Source organism: Hemitrygon akajei, chromosome 17 (genome assembly GCF_048418815.1).
Source record: "Hemitrygon akajei chromosome 17, sHemAka1.3, whole genome shotgun sequence".
Classification (NCBI taxonomy): Eukaryota; Metazoa; Chordata; class Chondrichthyes; order Myliobatiformes; family Dasyatidae; genus Hemitrygon; species Hemitrygon akajei.
In genome coordinates, this window is record NC_133140.1 from 71,249,298 (window position 1) to 71,275,358 (window position 26,061).

The window sequence follows — 26,061 nt, forward strand, 5'->3', positions numbered from 1 at the left end:
ATGGCTCTATTCCATTGCTAATATAATCCTCTTGTCCATTATCATATCAACATATGCAGCAGAAATCCTGTGAGGCACTATAAAGATAATAAATACTCATCTTGACTAAAGTTCATAGACTTGGTTAGTCACAAAAGCAGGTCATTCTTATTCCACTAGAGCTATCTAACCTCACCTTCCAGCACTCTATCTGCAGCCTTACACATCACAGCTCTTTGAACACACCAGGCGCTTGTTTAATGTGGTAAAGATTTCTGACTCCTTTCAGTCAAAGAGCTTCAGAGACTCTTATCACTGAATGAAAAATACTTTCCGGATCTTCCCTACAATCATTTTACAAATATGCCCTTTAGACTTTAACCATTCAGTTAAGGAATTTCAAACCTCACTTTCTCAATCTGAGCCAGTCATACAGTACTGGGCAAAAGTCTTAGGTGGATGTATAGTTAGCTAGGGTGCCCAACTCTTTTGGATGCAACTGTAGCCATTTTATGTTTTGCACTGTACTGCTGCTACAAAAAAAAGGCAAATTTCATGACATATGTAAGTGATGATAAACCTGATTCTGATATGGGTCTCTAATTTAGATTGAGAGTGGGAAGGGGGCAGGAAGAGGGGTATCATTGGTGAGAAAAGGGAAAGGGAGAGAGCAGGGAGTAGGAAGCAATTGTTTGGAATCAAATGACCTTGCCTGGTGTCTCAGGGCTGGATGAATATGCACCCATGGCACCTCCTGCCCTGGCACTTCTTCTATGCCACCTGTGTCACACCCCTTCCTTTGTCCCCGCCAGATTTACAAACTGGCTCTCCACTCCATATTGACTTAGGGCTTCGGCCCAAAATGTCGACCGTACTTTTTTCCATAGACGCTGCCTGGCCTGCTGAGTTCCTCCAGCACTTTGTGTGTGTGTTGCTCAGATTTCCAGTATTTGCAGATTTTCTCCTTTGACAAGTACAGTAGTGTGCAAAAGTCGCAGGCACCCTAGCTGTATGTGCCTAAGACTTGTGCAGTACTGTGATTTTACATGCACACATAAAGATTAGTTTTATTTGTCGCATGTACGTTGAAACATACAATGAAACGTGTCATTTGCGTCAATGACCAATGCAGTCTGAGGATATGCTCGAGGTAGCCCGCAAATGTTACCACTTTTCTGGTGCCAACATAGCAGCCCACAATTTATGAACCCTAACCCTAACCCGAACCCTAACCCTAACTCATATGTCTTCGGAATGTGAGAGGTAACGGAAGCAGCCAGAAGAAACTCACATGGTCATGGGGAGAACGTACAGACAGCACAGGGAATTGATTCACTGCACTAACCACTGTGCAACCATTCTGCCTCATTCATAAGAGCAGAAAACCTCGCAGAATGATAGAATTTAGCTTTCAATCTAATTTCTCCAGCAATGAAGGAGTACAGCCCTTGGTTGTTATGCAACATTATCAACATGACATCTTTACAATTTCTCCCATAATATATGGCATATTACACCTATTAATGATTAGCCTGTAGTTAACAAATAAATACCATTTATAGAAACATTGAAGCGTAGAAAACCTACAACACTATACAGGCCCTTCGGCCAACAAAGTTGTGCCGAACATGTCCCTACCTTAGAAATTGCTAGGCTTACTTATAGCCCTCTATTTTACTAAGCTCCATGCACCTATCTAAAAGCCTCTTAAAAGAGCCTATCATATCCGCCTCCACCACCATTGCTGGCAGCCCATTCCACGCACTCACCACTCTCTGAGTAAAAAACATACCCCCAACATTTCCTCTGTACCTACTCCCCAGCACCTTAAACCTGTGTCCTCTTGGGACAACCATTTCAGCCCTGGGAAAAAGCCTCTGACTATCCACACGATCAATGCCTCTCATTATCTTATACACCTCTATCAGGTCACCTCTCATCCTCTGTCGCTCCAAGCAGAAAAGGCCGAGTTCACTCGACCTATTCTCATAAGGCATGCTCCCCAATCCAGGCAACATACTTGTAAATCTCCTCTGCACCCTTACTATGGCTTCCACATCCTTCCTGTAATGAGGTGACCAGAACTGAGCACAGTACTCTAAGTGGGGTCTGACCAGGGTCCTATATAGCTGCAACATTACCTCTCAGCTCCTAAATTCAATTCCACGATTGATGAAGGCCAATGCACTGTATGCCTTCTTAACCACAGAGTCAACCTGCGCAGCTGCTTTGAGCGTCCTATGGACTCAGACCCCAAGCTCCCTCTGATCCTCCACACTGCCAAGAGTCTTACCATTAATACTATATTCTGCCATCATATTTGACCGACCAAAATGAGTAACCTCACAATTAACTGAGTTGAACTCCAGCTGCCACTTCTCAGCCCAGTTTTGCATCCTATCAATGTCCCGCTGTAACCTCTGACAGTCCTCCACACTATCCACAACACCTCCAACCTCTGTGTCATCAGCAAACTTACTAACCCATCCCTCCACTTCCTCATCCAGGTCATTTATAAAAATCATGAAGAGTAAGGGTCCCAGAACAGACCCCTGAGGCACCCCACTGGTGACCGACCTCCATGCAGAATCTGACCACAAAGTCTCCATGCCCACAGTCTTCTGTGGGCAAGTCAGTTCTGGATCCACAAAGCAATGTCCCCTTGGATCCCATACCTCCTTACTTTCTCAATAAACCTTGCATGGGGTACCTTATCAAATGCCTTGCTGAAATCCATATACACTACACCTACTGCTCTTCCTTCATCACTGATTTTAGTCACATCCTCAGAAAATTGAATCAGGCTCGTAAGGTACGACCTTCCCTTGACAAAGCCATGCTGACTACTCCTAATCATATTCTACCTCTCCAAATGTTCATAAATCCTACCTCTCAGGATCTTCTCCGTCAAATTACCAACCACTGAGGTAAGACTCACTGGTCTATAATTTCTTGGGCTATCTCTACTCCCTTTCTTGAATAAAGGAACAACATTTGCAACCCTCCAATCTCCGGAACCTCTCCTGTCCCCATTGATGATGCAAAGATCATCGCCAGAGGCTCAGCAATCTCCTCCCTCACCTCCCACAGTAGCCTGGGGTACATCTCATCCGGTCCCAGTGACTTATCCAACTTGATGCTTTCCAAAAGCTCCAGCACATCTTTTACATGCTCAAGTTTTTCAGTATGCTGAAAGTCATCACTACAATCACCAAGATCCTTTTCCATAGTGAATACAGAAGTACTCATTAAGTACCTCTGCTATGTCGTCCGGCTCCATACACACTTTCTCACTGTCACACTTGATAGGTCCTATTCTTTCACATCTTATCCTCTTGCTCTTCACATACTTGTAGAATGCCTTGGGGTTTTCCTTAATCCTGCCCGCCAAGGCCTTCTTGTGGCCCCTTCTGGCTCTCCTAATTTCCTTCTTAAGCTCCTTCCTATTAGCCTTATAATCTCCTAGATCTATAACATTATCTAGGTCTCTGAACCTTTTGTAAGCTTTTCTTTTCTTCTTGACTAGATTTATTACAGCCCTTGGACACCACGGTTCCTGTACCCTACCATAACTTCCCTGTCTCATTGGAACGTACCTACACAGAACTCTACACAAATATCCCCTGAATATTCGCCTCATTTTTTTCCGTACTTTTCCCTGAGAACATCTGTTTCCAATTTAAGCCTCCAATTTCCTGCCTGATAGCCTCATAATTCCCCTTACTCCAATTAATCGCTTTTCTAACTTGTTTGCTCCTAGCTCTCCAATACTATTTTAAAGGAGACAGAATTCTGATCACTATCTCCAAAATGTTCTTCCACTGAGAGATCTGACACCTGACCAGGTTCATTTCCCAATACCAAATCAAGTTTAGCCTCTCCTCTGTAGGCTTATCTACAAACCGCGTTTGTACATATTGTGCCAAGAAACCTTCCTGAACACACCTAACAAACACTACCCCATCTAAACCCCTTGCTGTAGGGAGTTGCCAATCAATATTTGGGAAATTAAAATCTCCCACCACAACAATTCTATTATTATTATACCTTTCCAGAATCAGTTTCCCTATCAGCTCCTCCCTGTTACTATTGGGCAGCCTATAAAAAACACCCAATAAAGTTATTGATCCATTCCTGTTCCTAACCTCCACCAACAGAAACTCTGTAGACAATCCTTGCAAGGCGACCACCTTTTCTGCAGCTGTGACGCTCTCTCTGATCAACCGTGCCACGCTCCAACTTCTTTTGCCTCCCTCCCTCGCCTTTCTGAAACATCTAAAACCTGGCACTTGAAGTAACCATTCTTGTCCCTAAGCCATCCAAGTCTCTGTAATGGCCACCACATCATATCTCCAAGTACTGATCCACGCTCTAAGCTCATCCGCTTTGTTCACAACACGCCGTGTGTTAAAATAGACACATCTCAAACCTTCAGTCTGAGCGCATCCCTTCTCTATCACCTGCCTATCCTCCCTCTAGCACTGTCTACAAGCTTTCTCTATTTGTGAGCCAGCCGCCTCTTCCCCAGTCTCTTCAGTTTGGCTCCCACCCCCCCAACAATTCTAGTTTAAACTCTGCCCAGTAGCCTTAGTAAATCTCCCTGCCAGAATATTAGTCCCCTGGGATTCAAGTGTAACCCGTCCCTTTTTTGCCCCAGAAGAGGTCCCAATGATCCAGAAATCTGAATCCCTGCCCCCTGCTCCAATTCCTCAGCCACGCATTTATCCTCCACCTCATCTTATTCCTATTCTCACTGTCGCATGGCACAGGCAGTAATCCCGAAATTACTAACTTTGCGGTCCTGCTTCTTAACTTCCTTCCTAACTCCCTATAGGACTGCCTCCCTTTTCCTATCTATGTCATTGGTACCAATATGTACCACAACCTCTGGCTGTTCTCCCTCCCACTGCAGGATATCTTGGACGCAATCCGAAACATCCCAGACCCTGGCACCTGGGAGGTAAACCACCATCCGAGTTTCTTTCCTGCGTCCACAGAATCGCCTGTCGGTCCCCCTAACTATAGAGTCCCCTATCACTACTGCCTTCCTCTTCCCTTCCCTACCCTTCTGAGCTACACGGCCAGACTCTATGCCAGAGACACGGCCACCGCCGCTTCCCCCAGGTAGGCTGTCCCCCCGCAACAGCACTCAAACAGGAGTACTTATTGTCAAGGGGTACAGCCACAGGGGTACTCTTTAATACCTGACCCTTCCCCTTCCCCTTCCTGACTGTGACCCACCTGTCTGTCTCCCGTGGCCCTGGTGTGACCACCTGCATATAACTCCTTTCTATGACCTCCTCATTCTCCCTAACCAGGCGAAGGTCATTGAGGTGCTTCTCCATTTCCTTAACTCAGTCCCTCAGGAGCTGCAGCTCGACACACCAGGTGGAGACACGGCCAGCCGGGAGGCTGGGAGACTCCAGGACCCCCCACATCTGACACGGAGCACAGAAAACTGGCCTCACAAACATACTACCTCCTTTCCGCAATTAACATAGTTAAACCTACCTCGCCTCATCCCGTTACTGCCAAAGCCCTGTCACTCTGCTGCCTCTACTCCGCTGCCCGCTGGATACAGCGGTTTCCTTTTTGAACCTTTCGTGTGCTACTGGCTAACATCACGTGCCTGCACAGTCTCACCCCTCTTTTACCCCGAGTAGTAAAAAACTCTCTTCGCTCCAAAAAATCAGCCATTCACTCGCAGCCTTCTTGCTCCAAATTTATACAGAGGACCAATGGGAAATGGCCATGGTGAGTGACTTGTCTGATTATAGATGGAAGGGGCATGATTTCCTGAGTTTAGCCATTATTCAGCACCAGATCCACAACAACTTTATTCCCTAGAAAGAAGAAGAATAAAGGGAGATTTGATAGAGGTATACATGAGGGATATAAATAGGGCTTTTTTTCACTGAGGTTGGGTAAGATTAGAACAAGAGGTCATGGATTAAGGGTGAAAGGTGAAATGTTAATGGGGAAAATGGGAGGAGGTGGAATTCCTTCACTCAGAGCGTGGTGAGAGTATGAAACAAGCTGCCAGCAGAAGTGGTAGATCTGGGTCTGATTTCAACATTTGAGAGAAATTTGGATAGGTACATGGGTATGGTCTGGGAGCAGGTCAATGAGACTAGACAGATTAATGGTTCTAGCACTGACTAGATGGGCTGAAGGGCCTGTTTCTGTGCTGTATCTCTCTGTGACTCGAGTAGTGCAGTGCATTGGCCCTCGATGGGCCAAACAGTCTAATTCTCTGCTGTGTAGTTTGTTCTTATAGACTCTAATGAAAACACTTGTCATGTTGGGAAATCGGACAGAAACCATGGCATTTTTAAGAAAATGCACAAAAACCACGGACCAAATTTTGAATTTTATTTTACACATTTTAAAATCTGTTTGGCAGACATGAAAGAAAATACAACTGCTGACCGGCATAGGGAATAAAACGTTTGCATTTTAAAACACTGTCAAAGTCTCTGTGTAAAAATGGCAATATCATCCATTGTTAAATAAATTCCAGGCCAACAGGAATTAGCCCATAGATATCACAACAAACATTGGTTCTGAATAAAGAAAAGGAGCTGGCCTAATCCGGATGAACTCAAATCTTAGTTAGGCACTTGATTTAAGAAAAGGCACAACTCTCACAATGTTGCTAAGGAAAACTGTCAGTGATAAACAAAAAAGAATTCTGTGTATACACATAATACTCTTGCATTATATTGCACCACGGGCTTCTATTCTACATATATTCCAGCTAATTTACAATGAATAAGATGACATCGGGCAGTCTGGCACTGATTCCCATTATCTGTTCACCCAGTCATGGCTGCTGCTGCCATAGGCTTTGTAAGGGAGAGGATAGACGTTTGCCGACTGGTCTGTGTCTTGTTGCTCCCCATATCTCGGGTGCCGCTGCTTCTGCTTCTCATTGTACTGTGACACCATCTTCCCTATCTCCTGCTTGTCGCTAAATCGATTTTCACCGTATTCTGCCCGAAGCCATCTCCGATACTGAAACAAGATGACACAGGCAGAGATAGACAGTTAAATTTTGTTTTCCTCCATTGGACCGGTGTATCAGAGGCTTTCTGCCACTGCACAAGCCCAAGCATGCACAGGACTTCTTGCCCTGGTCATTCCTGCATTCCAGGAATGTTCACTAGGGTGCTTTCACAAACGTTGAATCAGACAATTCAAGGGCTTGAATCAGAATCAGAATCCCCCACCAACCACAGATTTCTTGTAAATTTCCTGATGGCTGTTGTAAACCTGGTTAAATGACAGGAAGAGATTCAAAGATTCAATGAACATTAATTATCGAAGGACGAATGCAGTACAGAATCCTGAGATCCGCCTTTCCCACAGACAGACACGAAACAAGGAAGACCATGGAACCCTTTCAATGAAAAACATCAACCCACACCCCCCCATATACAAAACATCCAACTCATACAAGCAACCACAAAGCAAAGTGAGAGATAACCACAATATGAAACATGAATTCAACCGAGTCCAGCTTCAGTCCAGCTCAGAAAAATTCATTATTGTTGGCCTGTTATTGGCACCTGGACCCAACAATACTTAGTCATTGTGACACATGAGGAGACCTTTTAGTCCAGCAGGTCAATCCTCCTCCTGAGAACCTTCACTCCCATACTACACTTATAGTCCTTTTACTCTATTTTCATTCATATACCCCATTAACTTCCTTTTGATTCTTCTTACCACTTCTCTGGAGCCAATGTATGCGTTTGTGGCATGGGAGGAGGAGGGAGTTCCCAGTAGGACTTCACTCTGCACGAACAGCTTCCACACCCTGGACTGAAACTGTGTCCCTGCAGCTGTGGGAAAGCAGCACTAACTTCTCCATAACTGTGCCACCAATCCTTCATACCAGACTTCAGAACAAACATTATTCTGAACATTGTCAGGGAGAAAGATTAAACAATGCACTCTAAACTTCCTTGAAAAAAATGCATCATTCCATCTTCAAGGAGCGATGCCTCAAAAAGACGGCATCCATCACTAAGCACCCCCATCACCCAGGACATGCCCTCTTCTCATTGCTACCATCAAGGAGGAGGTACCGGAGCCTGCAGGCACACACTCTACAATTCAGGAACAGTTTCTTCCCCTCCGCCATCAGATTTCTGAATGGACATTGAACCCATGAACAGTGCCTCACCAACAAGAGAAAATCTGCAGATGCTGGAAATCCAAGCAACACACATGAAGCGAGTAAACAGTCGATGTTTTCAGCTGAGACCCTTCATCAGGACTGGAGAGAAAGGATGAGAAATCAGAGTAAGGAGTTTGGGGGTGGGGGAGGGGAGGAAGAAATACAAGGTGGGAGGTGATAAGAGAAAATGGGAGGGGAAGGGGTGAACTAAAGAGATGGGAAGTCGATTGGTAAACACTACCTCACTTCTTTTTTCTGTTTTTGCACTACTTATTTAATTTAAATTGTATATATATATATATATATACACACACACACTTCTGTAATTTACAGTTTTATTATCAAGTTATTACAATGTAGTGTTGCTGCATAACAAAAAATGTCATGCCATATGCCAGTGATATTAAACTTACCGGTAATTCTGGTTCTGACCCCTGGGAACCACAAGCTACCCACCCAATTGCCCCATTAGACATGTTCTTCCTTAAATTCCACACTGGCCTCAACCCTACCCAACTATAGTGGAAGCAAGTTATCCTCAATCTGGAACAACTGCCAAAGAAGAAGTAGGAAATAAGGTGCAAAACAAAAAGTGCTAGAGGAACTCGGTAGGTAGAGGGTTAAATTTGTCAACAAACAAAGCAAATTCTGACAACAAAAGAAGTGAATCTGACCATTGTCTAGAAAGAGTCCAGGACCGGAGGGCACAGTCTCAGAATACAAGAATATCCCTTTACAACAGAAATAAGGAGGAATTTCTTAGCCAGAGGATGGTGGGTGTGTGGAATTCATTGCCACAAACAACAGTGGAGCCAAGTCACTGACTATATTTAAAGCTGAGATTGATAGGTTCTTGACTAGTATGGGTGTCAAAGGTTATGGGGAGAAGGCAGGAGAGTGGGGTTGAGAGGGATAATAAATCTGCCATGATCAAATGGCCATTCAGACAAAACAGGCCTGACATTGCTGATCTTTGATGAGTACAAAAGCAAACAATGATTTTAACTTCAGGAATTCTAGCTTTCATTTATAACAAAAGGAAAACTCTTTTGTTTGCAAAGGAAGAATTTTTAATGTGGCTTAATGAATATCTTAAAGACTAAAAAAAAAGTAACCAGTCTGTTCTAGCTGCACTGTTGAATGTGATGAAGAATTTCCAAATCAGCCCAGTAATATGGGTAGGTGAAAATAAAATGAAGATAAGGTCAGAATACTTTACGTCATTGGGGTGTGGGAGGAAACTGGAGCACACGGAGGAAATCCACAAGGTCACGGAGAGAATGTGTAAACTCCTTACAGACAGCGGTGGGAATTGAACCGCGATCGGTGATTACTGGTGCTGAAAAGCGACTGAGCTGATATCTGCAAGTACATTTCAGAATAGGCCATAAGGCATTCTGAAGGTTGTAAAAGGTTGTGTATAAATATAGGTCCTTCATTCTTTTTGATTGAGGTTTCATTTAACATGAGTGCATTCATATCAGAGTACAAATCCATGAATGCTACGGGAATGTTTCCTTGGCTGTTTACTTACAAGACTCTATATGGGAATTTCCACTGGAGTTTACCCCTCCCGCTGTTTTTCCTGAAATTCATTCAGTAACCATGAAAAAATTTAACTCTTTATGACAATCCTTTTTTTTCTCTTAACGCATTTTCAAGGATGTGGCATCTCCTGTGAGGGCACCTTACGTTGCCCATTCTGAAACTGGCTTTATGAAGGTGCCAGCGAAATTCCCTCTTGAACTGCTGCTATAAAGATACCACTGAATGGACTGACAGGCCATTTCAGTGGGTACTGGAGAGTCAACCACTCTACATCCAAGATAAAACTTGCAGATTTCCTACCCTGAAAAATATTACTGTAGCATATTTGTTTTATGGTTACAAGGCCAAGCTTAGTTTTAAAATTTAGGCTTACCGTATTTAACTAACAAATCTAAATTACACAACTTCCATGCTGAGATTTAAATTCTCATATTTATCCTGTTAGCTCATGTCTCTGAGTTACCAATCTAGTAATTCAATCTCTGTATCGCTATCATACCTCATCACATAAATATTTGACAGGTATAGGGAACTGAAGACAAGCAAGGTCTATCAGAAGTGAAAGATGTGTAGGGTGGAGCATAAATAAGAAATTTGAAAGGTAAGGAGGGGGTCACAAAATATCACAGGTTGATAGGACTAAGGTTAATCCAAAAACACAAGAAACTGCAGACGCTGGAATCTGGAGCAACAAACAATCTGCTGAAGGAACTCAACAGGTCTTGCAGCATCTGTGAGAAGAAAGAAATGGTCATTGTTTTGGGTTGAGACTTTGTATCAGGAATATTTTTTCTCGCTCTCCCACAGATGCTGTATGACTTGCTGAGTTGTTCGGGCAGATTGCTTGTTAATCCAAAGATATTCTGTAAGTATATTAAGGGCAAAAGAATTATGTAGAGTTTTGTTATCCTGTGTCAGCAAAGACATCAGCCAGCTGGAAAGAGAGCAAAGAGGATTTTTGAAGAGAGGCATAGGCGGTAGGTAGATTTTTTTTCATTATTTATTCTTTCTTTTTTTCTTATTTAGAGTAGTGGGGGTGCCAGGCAGGATAGTGAAATGCTCCTCTTGCTGGATGTGGGAGAGCAAAGAGACCTCTAGTGTCCCTGACGACTACTTCTGCAAGAAGTGCAAACTGCCGCAGTTTCTAACAGATCGTATTATGGAGTTGGAGCTGAAACTGGGTGAACTCAAAGCAGCTGCACAGCTTGACTCTGTGGTTAAGAAGGCATACGGTGTATTGGCCTTCATCAATCGTGGTACTGAATTTAGGAGCTGAGAGGTAATGCTGCAGCTATATAGGACCCTGGTCAGACTCCACTTGGAGTAATGTGCTCAGTCCTGGTCACCTCACTACAGGAAGGATGTGGAAGCCATAGAAAGTGTGCAGAGGAGATTTACAAGGATGTTGCCTGGATTGGGGAGCATGCCTTATGAGAGTAGGTTGCGTGAACTCGGCCTTTTCTGCTTGGAGCGACAGAGGATGAGAGGTGACCTGATAGAGGTGTATAAGATGATGAGAGACATTGATCATGTGGATAGTCAAAGGCTTTTCCCCAGGGATGAAATGGTTGCCACAAGGGGACACAGGTTTAAGGTACTGGGGAGTAGGTACAGAGGAGATGTCAAGTGTAAGTTTTTAAATCAGAGAGTGGTGAGTGCGTGGAATGGGCTGCTGACAACAGTGGTGGAGGTGGATACAATAGGGTCTTTTAAGAGGCTTTTAAATAGGTACATGGAGCTCAGTAAAATAGACGGCTATAGGTAAGCCTAGTAATTTCTAAGGTAGGGACGTGTTCGTCACAACCTTGTGAGCTGAAGGGCCTGTATTGCGCTGTAGGTTTTCTGTTTCTATGTAACTGCAGATCATTCAGGAGGCTGAGGGGTAGATGGGCATGGCATACAGAGAGGTCGATACACCAAAGGTGCAGCACACATGTAACTGGGTGACCATCATCAGGAGTGGGAAAGGGGATAGGCAGCCAGCGCAGAGTACTCCTGTGTCGTTCCCTTCCACAACAGGTACCGTTGGAGGGGAGGAGCTAGCAGAGGAAAGCCACAGCAGTCAGGTCTCTGGCGATGAGTCTCTCTCTGTGGCTCAGAAAGTAAAGGGGGAGACAGCGAGTAGTAGTGACAGGGGAACAGAAAGGAGTTCTGTGGACGGGAACAAGATTCCTGAATGGTATATTTCCTCCTGGGTGCCAGGGTCAGGGACATCACAGATCAAGTCCAAAGGACTATTAAGTAACAGGGAGAGCAGCCAGAGGTTGTGGTCCATGTTGGGACCAATGACTTAGGTAGGAGAGATGACAAGGTCCAGCAAAGTGAGTTCAGGGAGTTAGGTGCTAAGTTAAAGGACAGTACCTCCAGGGTTCTGATTTCAGGATTGCTATCTGTTCCAGAAATAGGAAGGTTATACAGTTAAGTACATGGCTAAGGAGTTGGTGTAGGAGGAAGTACTTCAGATTTTTAGACCATTGGGCTCTCTTCCAGGGAAGGTGGGACCTGCACAGAAGGCACAGTTTGCACCTGGACTGAAGGGGGACTAATATCTCAGGGGGATGGAAACCAGAGGGCCAAAACAAATAATGGAGAGATTGTGAAGAAAGATGTTGTCAAACCTACAAACAAAGTCAGGAATCAGCAGGTGAAATTACAATATTGTAGCCATTAGTGAGACTTAGCTGCAAAAGGGGAGGGATGGCATAACTAGTCAAAGAAAATGTCATGGCAGTACTCAGCTAGGACAGACTGGGGAGTTCATCTAGTGAGGCTTTACAGGTAGAACCGAAGAACGTTATTGGGATTATATAATAGACCACCCAACATCCGTAGGATTTAAAGGAGCAAATTAGAAGCATTGAAGACTATTGCAAGAAACAAAAAGTTGGAAAAGTAGGTGATTTTAACTTTCCACATAGTGACTGGGACTCCATATTGTAAAGGAGCTGGAGGGGAAGGAATTTTTATCAAATTTATCGTGGAAAGTTTCCTTATTCAGTACATTGAAAAACAACTAGAGAGAATGCAATACTAGATCTCCTATTAGGGAATGAGACAGGGCAGGTGACAGAAGTTTGGGTAGGGGAGCACTTTGCACCTAGTGATCACAATGCCATTAGTTACAAGGTGATTATGGGAAAGGAAATGTCTGGTCCTCGGGCTGAGATTCTAATTTGAAGAAAGGCCAATTTTGACGGCATCAGAAAGTAGCTGGCAAGTGTGAATTGAGACAGGTTGTTTTCCGGCAAAGGCGTACTCGGTAAGTGGGAGGCCTTCAAAAGTGAAATTTTCAGAGTGCAGAGTTTATACATTCCTGTCAGAATAAAAGGCAAGGATAACAGATTTAGGGAGCCTTAGTTTTCAAGAGGTAGTGAGGCAGGAACAAATGATGTACTTCAGTATAAGAAAATGCAAGAGAGCTCGGGGAAATTAGGAGATCTCAAAGGAATCATGAGGTTGTTTTAGCAAGCAAGGAGGAGGAGATCCTAAGGACTTCTACAGATATATTAAGAGCAAAAAAATAGCAAGGGTGAAAATTTGTCCTCAGGAAGATCAGAGTGGTTATCTGTGTGTGGATTTTAAAGAGATGAGGGAGATCTTAAATGGATTTTTTACAGCTGAATTTACTCAGGAGATGAACTCAGAATCTATAGACGTGATTCACTGAAGTAACAAGGTCATGGGCTCTATACAGATCACAGAGGAGGAGGTGCTTGCTCTCTTGAGGCAAATCACGATGGATAAATCCCCAGGGCCTGACAATGCGTTCCCTCGGACCTTGTGGGAGCCTAGTGCAGAGACTGACAGGGCTCTAGCAGAGATATTTAAAACATCCTCAGCTACAGGTGAGGTGCCGGAGGATTGGCAGATAGCCAATGTTGTTCCATTGTTTAAAACAGACTTTAAGAATAAGCCAGGAAATTATAGACCAGTGAGCCTGATATCAGCACTGGGAAGGTTATTGGAAGGTATTCTCAGGGACTGAAAATATAAGTATTTGGATAGAAAGGGACGGATTAGGAATAGTCAAAATAGCTTTGTGCATGGTAGGCTGAGTCTAACCAGAGTTTTCCAAGGAAGTTACTCAGAGGTGAGTGGCACTGTGAACTGAGGCTGTGGCCTGCAACTAATGAGCTCTTGGTTCGGCTGCAAATGGCTTCATAGCTGTGGACGCACTTTCATGACCTTCAGTTATGACGTTATTTGCTTAGTTTTATTGTTTGCACAATTTTGTTTCTTTGTGCTGTTACGAATGTGCCGCAACTCTGAGGGGCCGAAGGGTACAAAGTCGCCCCCTCCTTTTTGAGAATCGCAAGATCGCTATTAATTCAGGTCTGGGTCCCAGGAAATGAGAGAGAATCCACAAGGTTTGGAATGTGTCCTGGCCTCAGCGAAACAAAACCACTGATAACGGCCATTGTCTCTTGGAGACAGAATTGTGTATTGAGTACTGTACTATTCATTGAAGCCCCTCAGGGGACAACCAGAGTGGGCTGGTTGAGGGATTGCATCATCCCAACCTGACTGACATCTGAGGCCCCGTGAGTAAGGATAAAAGAGGGTCTGGGGTACAACCCCTTTAGATGCACCAGGAGAAACGCTAGAAATCCATTGACAGCGTTTAATAGCGACAGCCGGTGGGGACTCGTGTGCGTCCTTCCCTTGCCAGGGATTGGCGGGCTCACCACGGAAGAACTGCTTTAGCTAAAGGAGAGGCCACAAGTGAACGGCCACACCAACGAGACTCCGACGGATCGAAATCATAAAAGGAAAAGCCGGCAAGTTTTTCTCCCAAAACTCTCTCTCTCTCTCTCCAACTATTGAAACCCAGCGGTCCCCAAAGGCTGCAGCCTGCATGAACTGAGTGAACTTTATATTTCCATCGGACAATACATTATCCCCTAGACAACGATAGAGCTTATTTCTTATTGATTATTATTATACCCGCACTTTTTAGATTTAGTATTGACGACGTATATTATCTGTATGTTTGCATTGATATTATTTTTGTGTATTTTTACTAATAAATACTGTTAAAAATAGTATCATCAGACTTCAATGGACCTTTCTATCTTTGCTGGTAAGTGACCCAGTTACGGGGTTCGTAACAGTGCACATTTGACAGCTTTCTCTTTTTTTAATGGGCTCTGCTGGGTTTCTTTGTTTGTAAGGAGACAAATCCCATGGTTGTATATTTGATAACAAGTGTACTTTGAACTTTGAAATTGATGAAGACAAAACAGCGGATGCTGTCTACATGGACTTTAGCAAAGCCTTTGACAAGGTCTCACATGGGAGATTGGTCAAGAAAATTCAGTCACTTGACATTCAAGATGAGGTAGTAAATTGTGAGAAGCCAAAGAGTGGTAGTAGAGGATTGCTTCTCTGACTAGAGATCTGTGACTACTGCTGTGCTGCAGGGATCGGTGCTGGGTCCATTGTTGTTTTTAATTTATATCAATGATCCAGAAGGTAATGAGGTAAACCAGGTCAGCAAATTTGCAGATGACACCATGATTGGTTGTGTAGTGGACAGCGAGGAAGACTATCAAAGCTTGCAGCAGGATCTGGACCAGCTGGAAAAGTAGGCTGAAAAATGGCAGATAGAACTTAATGCAGGCAAGTGTGAGCTGTTGTACTTTGGGAGGATCAACCAGGCATCTGCTACCACTCTCTGACCACTCCCACAGTGACATTACCTAATCCAATTTACTACCTCATCTCACCTGGTGAGTGGTAGGGCACTGACAAGTGAGGTAGAACAAAGGGATCTGGGAATACAGATCTATAATACCTTGAAAGTGACATCACAGGTAGATGGGGTTGCAAAGAAAGCTTTGGGCACATTGGCCTTCATAAATCAATATATTGAGCAGAGGAGTTGAGACGTTATGTTGAAGTTGTATAAGACACTGGTGAGGCCTAATTTGGAGTATCATGTGCAGTTTTGGTCACCTGCCTATATGAAAGATGTAAACAAGATTGAATGAGTGCAGAGAAAATTTACGATGATGTTGATAGGATTTGAGGACCTGAGTTATCGGGAAAGGTGGAATAGGTTATCCCAGGCAGCTGAGAGAGGCAAGAGAATAGATTGCTTGGAATTTAACTGATATCTTTAAATCTGTGCTGACAAGAGAGGTTTCTGTTGTCTGCAAGACGACAAGTGTGGTCCCCCATTTCAGGAAGGGCAGCAGGGAAAAGTATGGTAATTATAGACCTGCGAGTCTAGTGGGAAAGTTATTGGAGAAAATGCTGAGGGACAGGACCAATAACCACCTGGAAAAATGGTATAATCAGAGACAAGGGGATGTCTATAAGTGAATCTCCAGTCCTTTACCTTTCCTACCCACCTGGGTTCATCTCTCACCTTCTAGCTGCCCTCCGTCCCCTCCTTATTCTAGTGTCTTCCCCCTTCTCGGCCTGAAATGTCGACTGCTGATTTCCATGGATCTGCCTGACCCGAGGAGTTCCTCAGCTTTGTGTGTGTGTATTGTTCTGTAAGTGAATGATGGTGTTGACTGGCACATTCCGGGGGTGCAGGAATGCATACTGAGGGATACAGTGAAATTCAGTACAATCCCACAAAGGCTTTTTAGGAAAGGTCTTCTTTCTATTGGATAATGAGAGTCTTGACTCCATTACTCCACTTCCAATCTAGCTCAAATATTCTCCATGACCTTAGAATTTTGAGAATTTTTATTCTTCTCAGTCTTCCCTTCTTTCATTGTAAGGTCATTTAGATGTGGTTAAGTTATTGGACCACCATATAGATGCCTAGACAACCTCTCAAAGAACACGCTTGAATGTCACTGGCTGAGGTTCCCAACCTGGGGTGCACAGATGCCTCAGTTAATGGTAAGGGTTCATGCCAAAAAAAGAGGTGGTGAACCCCTGCTTAGTAATTAAATATATCTACCAAAGTAACCACCATTGTCCTCCAAGGAAGGAAACCTGCCGCGTTTATCAGAGCTCATCAATACGTGACTCCAGAGTTACCAGACCTGTTGACTCTCGACTGACCTCTAAAACGATCCCTGCAACCCACTTCGAGAGTTATTTAGGGACAAACAATATTTGCTGGCATTGCTATATCCAGGCATGAAAGTTTGTTTAAAAATGCTTCTTGATTTATTCTTTTTTTTGGTTTATATGTGGGAATCCATCTTGGTTTCACGATATCTTGGTACATTTGGACCCCAACATAAATAGTGAGGCTTCAAATGTATGTCAAAGACTGGGTTTCCTGTAATGAGTGACACTGACAAGGCACAAGTCAGGTGTGCACTGTAATATTATCCAACGAATTAATGCATCTCTAACAATACTCAAGCTCAAACCATCCGAGACAAAGCAGTTCACTTGATTGGCATCTATTCCACCACATTGCGCATTAATTCGTTCTGCCAACAGTGTATCATGTTTGCATCGTGCATCTACAAACCTGCTATGGTCACCCAAACAACAACTCCCAAACCCTCAAACTGGGCCACATGGAAGGACCAGCATGCAGAAAGTAAAACGAAGCATAAGTTTCCCTCCAAGTTACACGCTGCCCTAAGTTGGAAATACATCACTGTATCACTGGATATCCCTCCTGAGCCGTACAGTCAAAGGACTATCACCATGCAAACAGCAGCGGTTCAAGAATGTAATCTCCACCATATTCCTAAGGATTATTAGAGAGGGCCAACAAATGCTAGCCTTGCCAACAAAAGGACACATCCCATCAAATGAATGTAAGAAGAGTTCTATAAGGCAACAGCAAACAGGCTTGCTGCAGTGCAAACTCAAAATCATAGCTCACTGGGAATTTGAGTGAGAAAGGTTAAGGCACCATGGAGGAGGAAGTCCTTTTCTTTGCTCTGAAGCTATTTTAACATCCCTCACTTTATATCCCATGAGTTTCATATCAGTGTTCATCTAACATCAACAGGCATTCAGGCAGATTACTTGTAAGAAGAAGTTAATGTGTGATGATGAAGGGTCTCAGCCCAAAACGTCAACTGCTTACTCTTTTCCAAAGATGCTGCCAGCATTTTGTGTTTGTTTAACACCAGAGTGGAAGCTCATTGCAAGACCACGCAAAATATATTATGCCCATAAAGATCCAGACACAAGTCTAGATGAATTTTGAGTTCTCTTGAAATGTGAATGATTCAATGCACCAATGTGAATGCTTCAGCTACAAGTGAATATTGAATTTATTGACTAATTCTAAGGAATACTAAACTCCTTTGTTTTAATCACTGACTTTCCCCAGATCTGGTCAAAGGTCATCAACCTGAATCATTAATCTCATTCCTCTCCTGGCAAACATGGTCTGCTGAGTATTTCCAGTATTTCCTGCTTTATTTCAACAATGGCTCAGATGGCAACATTTCCAGCGCTCAGTCAAAAGATTAAAAGACGAGTGAACACAAACCTGTCGGCTGACAATGAGGGAGCGATGCATTTTCACAACTGTTATCTCATGTTAAACTAAAAGAATCCATGGCATTATTTTGAAGAACAGAATATTCCTCTGCAGTATCTGGGCCAGTATTTCTCCAACAATGAACATAACAAAAATACACTTAGCCACTTTATTAGGTATGCCGGTACAATTTTCTTATTAATGCAAATATCTAATCAGCCAATCATGTGGCAGCAATTCACTGTAAAAAAGCGAGAGATTCAGTTGTTGTTCAGATCAAACATCAGAATGGGAAGGAATTGTAATCTAAGAGACTTTGACCATGGAATGATTGTTGTTGCCAGACAAGGTGATTTGAGTATCTCAGAAACAGCTGATCATTTTCATGCACAACAGTTTTAGAACTTACAGAGGATGATGTAAAAAGCAAAAAGCATCCAGTCAGCAGTGATTCTGAGGGTGAAAATACCTTGTTAATGAGAGAAGTGAAAGGAGAATGGTCAGACTGGTTTAAGCAGACAGGAAGGCGAGAGTAACTCAAATAACCACGCGTTACAACAGTGGTTTGCAGAAGAGCATCTCCGATGGCACAACATTTCAAACCTTCATGTGGATGTGCTATAGTTGAAGAAGACCATGAACATACACTCAGTGGCCACTTTATTATGTGCAGGAGGTACCTAATAAAGTGGCCGCTGAGTATAGGTACTTAATAGTAGATAATTACAGATGCTGGAAATCCAAAATAAATTTTTTTTAAATATTTTGGAAATATTCAGTGCAGAAAACAACTGTGGAGAGAGAACTAGGTAAATTGTCTATTCTACAGAGAGGTCTCTGTCCTGAAATAATTCAATTTGTCTCTCTGTAAGTGCTGTCCGACATTTTGATTGTTTCCAGCAATTCCTGGTTACCACATCTTTGTTGCTTATAGGTTCTTGCAGCATGTTAACTGGCTACCTTATTTTGTGCATTACACAACAATGATACACTCAGTAACTACTTTATCAGGTACACCTGTACACCTGCTCGTTAATGCAATTATCTAATTAGCCAATCATGTGGCAGCAGCTCAATGCACAAAATCATCCAGACATTGTCAAGAGGTATAGTTGCTGTTTGGACCAAACATCAGAGTGGTGAAGTGACATTGTTCATGGAATGATTGTTGGTGCCAAACAGGATGATTTCAGTATCTCAGAAACTGCTAATCTCCAGTGATTTTCACACATAACAGTCTCTAGATTTTACAGAAAATGGTGTTAACCACAAAAAGAAAACATCCAAAGATTGGCAGCTCTGTGGGCAAAAACACCTTGTGGATGAGAGAGGCGAGAGGAGAATGGCCAGACTGGTTCAAGCTGACAGTAACTCAAATAACCATGTGTTACAACAGAAGAAAATCTCTGAACATGTAACATGTCAAACCTTGAAGTAGATGGGCTACAGCAGTAAAAGACCACAAACATACACTCAGTGGTGACTTTATTAGGTACAGGAGGGACCTAATAACCTGCCCACAGCGTCTACACACATAATTTTGGAGAGCTGTATCACTGGTGATGGGGAAAAGACTCAAAGTCCTGAACTATTCATTGTGTTCAGGCTTTTATTTGCTAACAAATAGCCCTGCAGACTTTTGTTTCAAAGTTCAGCTGGACCACAACAGCAAGTCATCTATTTTTGCTTGAAGTAGTTTTCAGTCAGACTAAAGCATATGTACACAGCCCTCTGCCATCTTTCTTTCATAAGTGCCATCAAAATCAGCATCTGTAAGTGTTGTTTTGGTTCATAACGGAAGATACTATGTGAGCAATGTTTTGTGCTAATATTATGTAAAAGTTTATTCTTGATTATTGGTATGGTGTTTGACCAGCCTTGGTAACTTAGGGAATGATTACATGATATTGCAAATGTCACTCCACTCTTTAAGAAAGGAAGAAGGCAGCAGAAAGGAAATTATAGACCAGTTAGCCTGACCTCAGTGGTTGGGAAGATGTTGGAGTCAATTGTTAAGGATGAGGTTATGGTGACACAGGACAAGACAGAACAACATCAACAAGATAGAACAGCATGGCTTCTTTAAGGGAAAATCTTGCTTGAAGAACCAGTTGGAATTCTTTGAGGAGATTACAAGTAGGATAGATAAAGGGGATGCAGCAGATGTTCTATATTTGGACTTTCAGAAGACCTTTGACAAGGTGCCACACATGAGGCTGCTTACTAAGTTAAAAGCCCATGGTATTACAAGAAAGTTACTGGCATGGTTAGAGCATTAGCTGATTGGTAGGGGGCAGCGAGGAAGAATAAAAGGATCCTTTTCTGGTTGGCTGCCAGTGACTAGTGGTATTCCGCAGGGTTTAGTGTTAAGACCACTTCTTTTTATGCTGTATATCAATGATTTAGATGGTGAAATAGCAGGCTTTGTTGCCAAGTTACCAGATGATACAAAGCTTTGTGGAGGGGCAGGTAGTGTTGAGAAAACAGGTAGGCTGCAGAAGGACTTAGACAGATTAAGAAAATGGGCAAGAAGGTGCCAAATGAAATACAATGTTGGAAAATGCATGGTCATGCACTTTGGCAGAAGAATTAAAATGCCGACTATTTTCTAAATGGGGAGAAAATCCAAAACTCTGAGATGCAAATGGACTTGGGAGTCCTTGTGCAGAATACCCTAAAGGTTAACTTGCATGATGAGTAAGTAATGAGGAAGGCAAATGCATTGTTAGCATTCATTTCAAGACATCTAGAATATAAGAGCAGGTATGTGATGCTGAGGATTTATAAGGCACTAGTGAGGACTCACCTTGAGTATTGTGAACAATTTTGGGCTCCTCATCTAAGAAAAGATGTGCCGACATTGGAGAAGGTCCAGAGGAGGCTCACAAAGATGGTACAAGGAATGAAAGGGTTATCATACGAGAAACGCTTAATGGCTCTGGGTCTGTACACACTGAAATTCAGAAGGATGAGGGGGGATCTCATTGAAACCCTTCTAATGTTGAAAGGCCTAGACAGAGTTGAGGTGGAAAGGATGTTTCCCATGGTGGGGAAGTCTAGAGCAAGAGGGCACAGCTCAAGATAGAGGGGCATCCATTTAAAACAGATATGTGGAGAAATTCCTTTAGGCAGAGGGTGGTGAATTTGTGTAATTTGTTACCACAGACAGCTGTGGAAGCCAGGTCATTGGGTGTATTTAAAGCAGAGATTGATAGGTCCTTAAGTGGACACAGCATCAAAGGTTACGGGGAGAAGTCTGGGGAAAGGGGCTGAGGAGGGGAAAAAGGGATCAGCCATGACTGAATGGCAGAGCAGACTCAATGGGCCAAATGGCCCAATTCTACTCCTATGTCTTATGGTCTTCTATTAATCTTCTTGCATATATTAAAACTTTTCTTACTCGTGGTGTGTATAATTTTTGACATTTTACATGTAAGTATAACTTCATATATTCTTAATTTCTTATGCGGCCCAATCATCTTAAGTTTGCTGCATTAAGTACTTACGGTAATTTTCTGTTTTTCTCGCTGTTTCACTCTCATTCAATCATATTTGTGAATGCTGTCCAATAAAGCACCTGGAGCTTGGACACTATATCCATGCTCAATAGGGCTTGGCGTACTCTGCATTGCATACTTCTGACTTCACACACAAGGAGAGCAGAACATTAAAAAGACTGAACACAGCTGGCCAAACACTTTACGAACAGTCAACAGCAGAGAATAACAAGCATTATGGATGAGAGGTACTCAAAACGCACAACCACAGGAAATACAAAGCTAACAAGACAGAGTATCTGGTGACAGCACAGTTCATTGCAGTCATGCTGATCATCAGTTGGTACTGCAGCAGCACGAGCCAGAGAGAAGACAGAGGCTACACTGTACGTGCTAAGTGTGCACATTAAAATAGACAAATCTCGACTAAAGTCTAATTAAGAAGCCCTGCATCATGAAAAAGAGGCTGCAGCTGTTACTGCCCAGGCAGAGATGTTAGAGACAGCAGCAGAGCAAGAGGGTGAGGAGCTTCACAGTAAAACAAAAGCCATCAAGGATGCAGTCTCATTGATTCTATTATGGTTATTGGATTTACTGAATATGCCCGCAAGAAAACAAATCCCAGGATTGTATATGCTGGTTCAACCATTGCCCTCAGAGGGGCCACTGGTTCGAGTCACTACTGTCGGGGGGGGGGGGGGGCCCTGGTTCGAGTCGCTGCCCTCGGTGGGGCCACTGGGTCCTAGTGCTCTCAAAGCTGTTATTGAACGTCTGAGATTTATGGATTGGACTGTAGTTCATATTAGCCTCTTTCAGTTTGTTTTGAGCTCTTGTCCATTCTTTCTTGTTGCTGATTGGTGGACTGGGGGTTTGGAGTTTGATGTTCCTGTTGTTGTTTCTCCATGACGGTGATCAGTTAGTTTTTATCCAAACGAGGGGATGGGGTTTGTGAAGTCTACTTTCTTTCTCTTTTCATGCAGTAGTAATTGATGTTTTTCTTTCAACTACTTCTATGGTTGTATTTTTGGCTATCTGGAGAAGACAAATCTCAGAGTTGTATTCTGTATAATTACTTTGACAATAAAATGAACCTTTAAAATAGTTAATCATTCAGATATGTTACACAGCTCCTTTTTAGCTGTCCAGCACCAAACAAGGAATTCCTCTACTGTTAAAACAGAGGAGATAATGCCAAGATTTGACAGTAACAGTCCACATCAACAGCCAAGATTTAACACACTTCAGTGCACAGACAGTTTACCAGAAGGCCAGCCAGAATCTTCAGTCATGACAGATATGGCAAAGTGTCAGAGTTATAGAGCATGGAAGTAATCTTTTATTAATGCAATGAATCATCTGGATCTTACTGCAAGTGAGGAATTGGACTTCCTGTCAAAATGGCTTGGTAAGGGGTCCTCGGTAAGGCACTTTAGAGCAGTTCACATAGGTTGCCCAGCTGCAGCTTGAAGAATGACTTGGGACGGGCTCAACAAATGTTACAGTGCACCAGAGGTAATAGAATGCTCACCTTTTAAGAAGCGGGACAGCTTTTCAAAGATTGCAAATAAGGATAACTATAAGTTAAGAGAACTTGAGGATCTAGCAGTGAAGCTGCTTTTAGCAAAGGAAGTTGGTTATCTGCATGGTCGGCACAACATTGTGGGCATGTAATGATTTCTCTGATTCTATGATTGTTGAAAAGCTGCCATATTCTTTGCAAGATAAATTAATTTCTCAAAGTTCAAAGTGTAAAGAGGAGAATGGGGTCACATATTCCTGCCCAAAGCCCACCCACTTTCATTCTTCATTGATTTTGTCTGCCATCAACCTAAAATTAAAAAAAAACAGTTTTGCTCTTCCCAGCCCTGGCTCATCGCAGAGTGAGAAACCTCCTCTAAAAGCACACAAACATTAATACTCCAGTGTTAGTCCATAAGAACAATGTCTCCCAACCGACAGCTCATAATGAAACTGTACTGAAAGATGACCCAGAAAAAAATTGTCCCATCCATACTAAACCTCACCCCTTGTGAAAGTGCCGTGGCTTTAGGTTAAAAACCATTGAGGAACAAAAGGCTTACCTGAAAGAGCAAGAAACTTGCTCAAGATGCTGTTCTTCATCAGCACATCTCACATATAGCTGCAAAGCCACATTAAAGTATCATGGATGAAGCGTCAACAGTCATGTTACAGCCCTATGCCCTGGTCCTCCTCTGTGGGCATCCAAGGTTTTAGATTGCACTTCAGAGCACAGCAGGGAGGAAGAGGAAGAGACTTTGCTGTCTGTGACACTTCATGCACAGAGGTTTGTAACAGCAGTCTAGCCACTAAATCCTGTTCCAAGATATGCTTAGTTAAAGTGTATCCTAAAGGGGAACTAAAGAATGCTTTCAAGATGTACGCTATACTCAATAACCAGAGCAACAGATCCATAACCTGGATCTTCAGTCCATTTGGTATCCATGGTGATCCATTGTCTTATATCTTGAAGACCTGTGCTGATGTTATGGAGAGATCTGGGAGCTGAGCAACACACACAAAATGCCGGAGGAACTCAGCAGGCCAGGCAGCATCTAACAGGTTATCAATTTAAGGCATGGAATGGTGGCATAACTCATACACATCCAACACTAATTGAGTGTAATTACATTCCAGAAAATCATGAAGAAATACTGATTCCTGAGGCTGCTTTCTATCATACCCATCTCAAGTGCTAGATCCTACTTCTAGATGATAAGCACAAATCCTGCTTCGGCTTGGAAGTGATATCCTCACAACACATTAGGTCAGGAAGCATATCAACAGTCTTGTCAATGCACCCTTCATATAGAAGTTGGACCTCCGAAGGGTCCTTGTTAGTGATACATGTTTAGGGAATGTCTACAGGCCCACTGTTCACAAAGTTAACACAAATATTATGGAAAATGAGAAGGCTTCACTCCTTAGCCCTTGCACAGGCCATTTTAACCTTCAAGAAAAGGTTAACTTCAGTTCACAGCCTTAACATGGTCTCTCACAAAGCGCTAATATCAGCAGAACAGATGAAGACCACCTTGGGCTTCAAAAGAACTGAGGAAGATCGCAAGCTTGCACTCTCTTCTGAAGATGAACTCTTCCTTAAGTCTATAGACAATGAGGTTTACAAGATGAGTCCAACAGCTAAGTGGCACCTCTCCCCTCTAGGTTTCCTAGACCAATTCTGCCCAGCTCATCTCTCTTCTCTATGGCATGTGCATGATCTAAAGCCAAAGATGAAAGAGTAGTTTGTTGCTTTCATGCAGAAGGTCTCTGAAATCACCATGCAGAGCACACCCCTCCATGACTAAGGGAAAAGAAAGGTGGTATCCCCGTATTTGGAGTCTACCACCCTACACCAGATCAGGGTGGTTTTTTGACTCTAGTGCTTAATATGATGGGAGTAGTCTAATTAACATCCTGCTCACTGGACCAGACTTGGATAATAGCCATTTGGGGGTTCCTGATCCACTTTAGGAAAATGCGTATGACAGTCACTGCTGATATTCAACAGATTGAATCTGTTTCTCTCTGAGAGAAGATCATCATGACACTTTTGAGATTGTTGCTTCTTCCTCAGATGGCAGAGAAATGACCCCATCATCCACATAGAACTCATGTGGTCAACTACAAGATGAAGGTTCATGTATCTGGGAACCGTAGTTCACTGGCCGTGAACACCTACTGTCTCAGAGTGGTCGCAATGAAAGGGGAACCGCTATACAATTCAAATACCTGTCGCATCATTGCACGTGGGTTCTGTGTGCATGATGGTCTCATTTCTCTGCCACTTGAGAAAGACACAATTAGCCTCACTCAAGCTTCACTCTCTGACTCTAACTCGAAGTTTCACAAAATCATGTAGAACAGTACTGATGTTTTGAGAACATTTTCACAAGAAGACCATACAAAGGACAGCAAAGACCTTGACCTGGCTGGAGAAGCTATTCCCACTCATTTCAGCCTCAGCTTAAACTGGGAAGTTGAAGATGACACATTTACCTTCCAGGTGTCTATCAGCGATAAGTCATTTGCACAGTATGGAATTCTGTCATCAATAAACAGTCTCTTTGACCCTCTTGGGTTCGTTACTCCTGTCTCAGTACAAGGAAGCACCTACTCAAAGAAATATCAATGGAAACAAGTAGCTGGGACGACTCTCTCCCACTAGAAAAATGTAGGATGCCAGAGGAATGGAGAGACTCAGTACAACATCTGCAGAATCTTCATATCTCATGTGCTTACACAGTCTGTTCTCAACCACAAACGAAAGGAGATCTGCAGCTTTTCAGATGCTTCAACCAATGACTGATGAGGATGGCCAGACTGCTGTTGGCATCATCTTGGGAAAGGCAGAACTAGCACCACAAGCTTGAGTCTACCCTACCCTGTCTGGAGTTGTGTGCAGCAGAAATGGCGCAACT

The 26,061-nt window shown here is 43.1% G+C and overlaps 1 protein-coding gene across 1 annotated transcript in view; it reads right to left on the reverse strand.

Moving 5' to 3' along the window:
• Positions 1 to 6,337: 6,337 nt before the first annotated feature.
• Positions 6,338 to 26,061, reverse strand: part of dusp22a (dual specificity phosphatase 22a) — a 201,285-nt gene continuing 181,561 nt past the window's right edge. Inside the window, exon 8 of the mRNA XM_073070362.1 lies at positions 6,338 to 6,993. Within this exon, the coding sequence (XP_072926463.1) occupies positions 6,787 to 6,993 (207 nt within the window). The 3' untranslated portion in view covers positions 6,338 to 6,786. The remainder of the gene's footprint in view (positions 6,994 to 26,061) is intronic.